The sequence below is a fragment of the Otolemur garnettii genome, unplaced genomic scaffold (genome assembly GCF_000181295.1).
Source record: "Otolemur garnettii isolate 467f Iridium unplaced genomic scaffold, OtoGar3 scaffold00029, whole genome shotgun sequence".
Lineage (NCBI taxonomy): Eukaryota > Metazoa > Chordata > Mammalia > Primates > Galagidae > Otolemur > Otolemur garnettii.
Genome location: NW_003852424.1, coordinates 16,812,526 through 16,816,164, shown reverse-complemented (window position 1 = coordinate 16,816,164; position 3,639 = coordinate 16,812,526). Strand labels below are relative to the sequence as shown.

The window sequence follows — 3,639 nt, the reverse complement described above, 5'->3', positions numbered from 1 at the left end:
AGCTCACAGCAGCCTCCAACTCCTGGGCTCAAGTGAGTCTCCTGCCTCTGCCTCCCAAGTAGCTGGGACCACAGGCACCTGCCACAACGCCTGGCTACTTTTTTTTGGTTGCAGCCATCGTTGTTGCTTGCCGGGCCTGGGCTGGATTCAAACCCGCCACCTTAGGTGTATGTGGCTGGCACCTTAGCCACTTGAGCCACAGGCACTGAGCTGGTCAATTTTTTAATATCCAAGTTCAGGAATTGTGCATATTATAAATACAAAATATTGACAGTAACATGAAGGATATAATAGCATGCTGATTGTACAGAATGTCCTGGAATTGGTCGCACTATTTAAATTCTGCCCCTCCTCTTCTCCCTCCAGTGTCAGTGTTCATTTCATGTAAATTAAGTGCATGTGTGATGCAGCTTATGTGCTGCAACTTCTGTTTTCCAGTGGTTGGTTCTGGTTCTTTGCTTGGAGGCCACTCAGAATACCAGCTCCTCCTTCTTGGGCTAAGACAGGCATCCTGTCTTGGGCTTCACTTGCCTGATCCCCACCCCACTCCATCCCACCCCGATCCTCATTTCTTCCCAGTGTGGTTAAAGTTCTTACACTGGGAAGGAGGCCTTCTGGCTCCCCTGGGCTGTGGCTTGCCCTTAAGTTCCTAAGATCTCTTAACCTTCCTGAGCTGTGATCAAGGCAAGTGTCCTCAGTATCTAGGGAGCTGGCTCTCAGTTTTAATCAGGGTGTGTTTAGGGGAGAGAGGCACATACTCTTCTTTCCTGCTGCACCATTGTACCCTGAAATGTAAGAATCCCATCTGTCTCCACTTTGTCTTCCCAAGGCCTGGTTCAGCTTGCCATGTGATAGACATGGCTGTAGTGGAGTCATCTTTCTATAGCTCACATGTAATCTTCTAATCTTTGGACTCGGGGTCTCCACAGAACAAATCTAGTGGACCTCCAAAAGAAGCTCGAGGAGCTAGAACTCGACGAGCAACAAAAGAAGCGACTAGAAGCCTTCCTCACCCAGAAGGCCAAGGTTGGCGAGCTCAAGGATGATGACTTTGAAAGGATCTCAGAGCTGGGTGCGGGCAATGGTGGGGTGGTCACCAAAGTCCAGCACAGACCTTCAGGCCTCATCATGGCCAGAAAGGTAAGTAGCAGGGGGACAGTGTCCCAACTCTATTCTCTGGTCTGTGTGTGGTAAGGGCAGATGCCTCTGGATACAGCAGACAGCTTTGAAAAGTGGCCAGGCCTCTGCTTTCTACTGGCTTCTGGGTCCAGAGGCCCTTGCCTCTACCAGGGGCTCTTGGTCCTGAGAAAGAAAGCCCAGCCCTGGCAGGATGTAGTGATGCTGGCTGCCCCGGCCACAGGCAGCTTTCCCTCTGATGGCTAACTTTGCCTTTGAAGACATTTGAAACGCATATTCTGGACAGAAACATTCTGGACTATTTATAGCAGTGATTCTCAACCTTCCTAATGCAGTGAGCCTTTAATACAGTTCCTATGGGTCACGACCCACAGGTTGAGAACTTCTGATTTATAGGCTGGTTGAAGAAGGTGGCAGGCAGAGTTTTCAGGAATATTGGTTTCTTGGTCTCCAGAGAAACAGAACCAATAAGATGTGTGTGTGTAGTTATGCACCATGTATGTGACAGTGGTTCCTTAAGATTAGGGGTCCTCAAACTTTTTTAAACAGGGGGCCAGTTCACTGTCCCTCAGACCGTTGGAGGGCCGGACTCCGGGCCCTGGGATGAGTCGGCTGCTAACTAGGACAGGCAGCGGCGGCAAAAACACCCAGCAGGCCGGATAAATGTCCTAGGTGGGCATCATGTGGCCCCTGGGGTGTAGTTTGAGGACTCCTGCTTAAGATTATAATACTGCATTTTTGCTGTGCCCTTTGTGTTTGTGTCTTTTCTGTGTTTTCATATGTGTAGATATACACGTACTTAGCATATTATTATAACTGCCCAAAGTATGCAGCATAGGAACATGCAGCCTTGGAGCTAGGTGTGTTGTGGGCTGGCCTGTTTGGTTTGTGAGTACACTCTGACATTCACACAGTGACAGAACTGCCTAACGACACATTTCTCACAGCAGTTCCCCACTGTTAGGCGAGAATGACTGTATAGATATATTCTTAGGAGCTGGCTCATGAGATTGTGGGGCTGGCAGGTCTGAAATCTGAAAGGCAGGTGGACAGGCTGAAGACCCAGGGAAGAGTTGACACTGCAGCTGGAGACCCAGGGCTGTCTAGTGACAAAAGAATTTCCTCTTCCTCAGGGGACCTCAGGTTTTCTCTTAAAGCTTTCTTCTGATTAGACTAGGCTCACCCACACCACTGAGGGTCACCTGCTTTACTCACCATCTACCAGTTGATTTAAAGAGACAGGATCTCACATTGTTGCCCAGTCTGGTGTGCAGTGGTGCAATCACAGCTTACTTCAGCCTCCCACTCGTAGGTTCAAGTGATCCTCCTGTCTCAGCCTCCCAGGTAGCTAAAACCTTAGACACATGGCTAAATTGTCTACTGATTTAGATGTGAATCACATCTTAAAAAAATACCTTCCCAGGACATCTAGACTGGTGTTTGACAACCAACTGGGCACCATGGGCTCACGAGAGGGCATGTTATGTTGACCATCATGCCACATTTTGGGGCTCTGCAAACCCTGGTGCTGATAGGCCTGAGTTCAGTCATCCTGAGCTCCTTTGTCATGATGCGATACAACCTCTCTGCTGTACATTTGAGAATAGTCCCCGGGAGATGCAGAGTTAAGATATAGAAGGGACAGTGGACCCTAACCATGTAAGCAGGAGACTTGTATTGTCAGATTATTCAGCTTTTCGAGTGGGTTCCTTCAGATGTAGAAAGTAGCCTGTTCTTGGAAGCCTCCTGCACTTCTCCAAATCAGATCCTCAGAGGCCTTGTCAGGCAGGTCTATGCAGGTCCCAGCTTTGTGTGAGCACTTTGCCTTCTCCGGAAACCACACAGTTCCCACTCAGTTTTTGCTAAGATACAGCTCTATGGCTGATTCTTCTTGCCTCTAGAGCACATCCCTCCCTCCTGAAATCTGCAGCCACGGACTTTCTATTTCTGTCTCCTTACTGTATGCAGCCTTTTCAAAACCAGAGCAGCCCTGGAAACCTCAGGCCTGCCTTCACGTGAAGCACAGAGAAGAAAAAGGCAATTGTGGAGTTCAGATGGCAACGGGGACCTTGAGGGCAGAGCACTGGTTTGAGCATGTGTCAGAGACTAAGGGCTAATGGGGACAGTCACGTAATCTTGCAGGTAGTCACCAATGGCCCATGTAGATATGAGCCCAGTACCTCTACAACTTTGTCAGGGCCTAGAAAGTAAGATTTAGGAGTTTCTACCTGTGTGTGTTGGGGGGGATAACTGGGTAAGCTCTGTGGTTTGCTTAGCAATGGTGTCCTGATTGTCATTTCTTAGTTTTGATTCTGTCCTTCCATCGTGTAAAATGTCAGTTTTGGGAGAAGCTGGGTAAAGGGTACCCAGGACTATTTTTTTGCAACTTCCTGTGCCTCTGTAATTCTTTCAAAATTAGTTTTTGAGGCTCGGCGCCCATAGCTCAACCGGCTAAGGCACCAGCCACGTACACCTAAGGTGGCGTGTTCGAATCCCCAGCCC

The 3,639-nt window shown here is 48.8% G+C and overlaps 1 protein-coding gene across 2 annotated transcripts in view; it reads left to right on the top strand.

Moving 5' to 3' along the window:
* The window catches only part of MAP2K2 (mitogen-activated protein kinase kinase 2), a 35,722-nt gene that overhangs the window by 5,177 nt on the left and 26,906 nt on the right, over window positions 1-3,639 (top strand). For both annotated transcript variants that reach the window (XM_003788750.3, XM_012804537.2), the window contains exon 2: window positions 930-1,140. In XM_003788750.3, coding sequence (XP_003788798.1) covers window positions 930-1,140 — 211 coding nt within the window. The remainder of the gene's footprint in view (window positions 1-929; window positions 1,141-3,639) is intronic.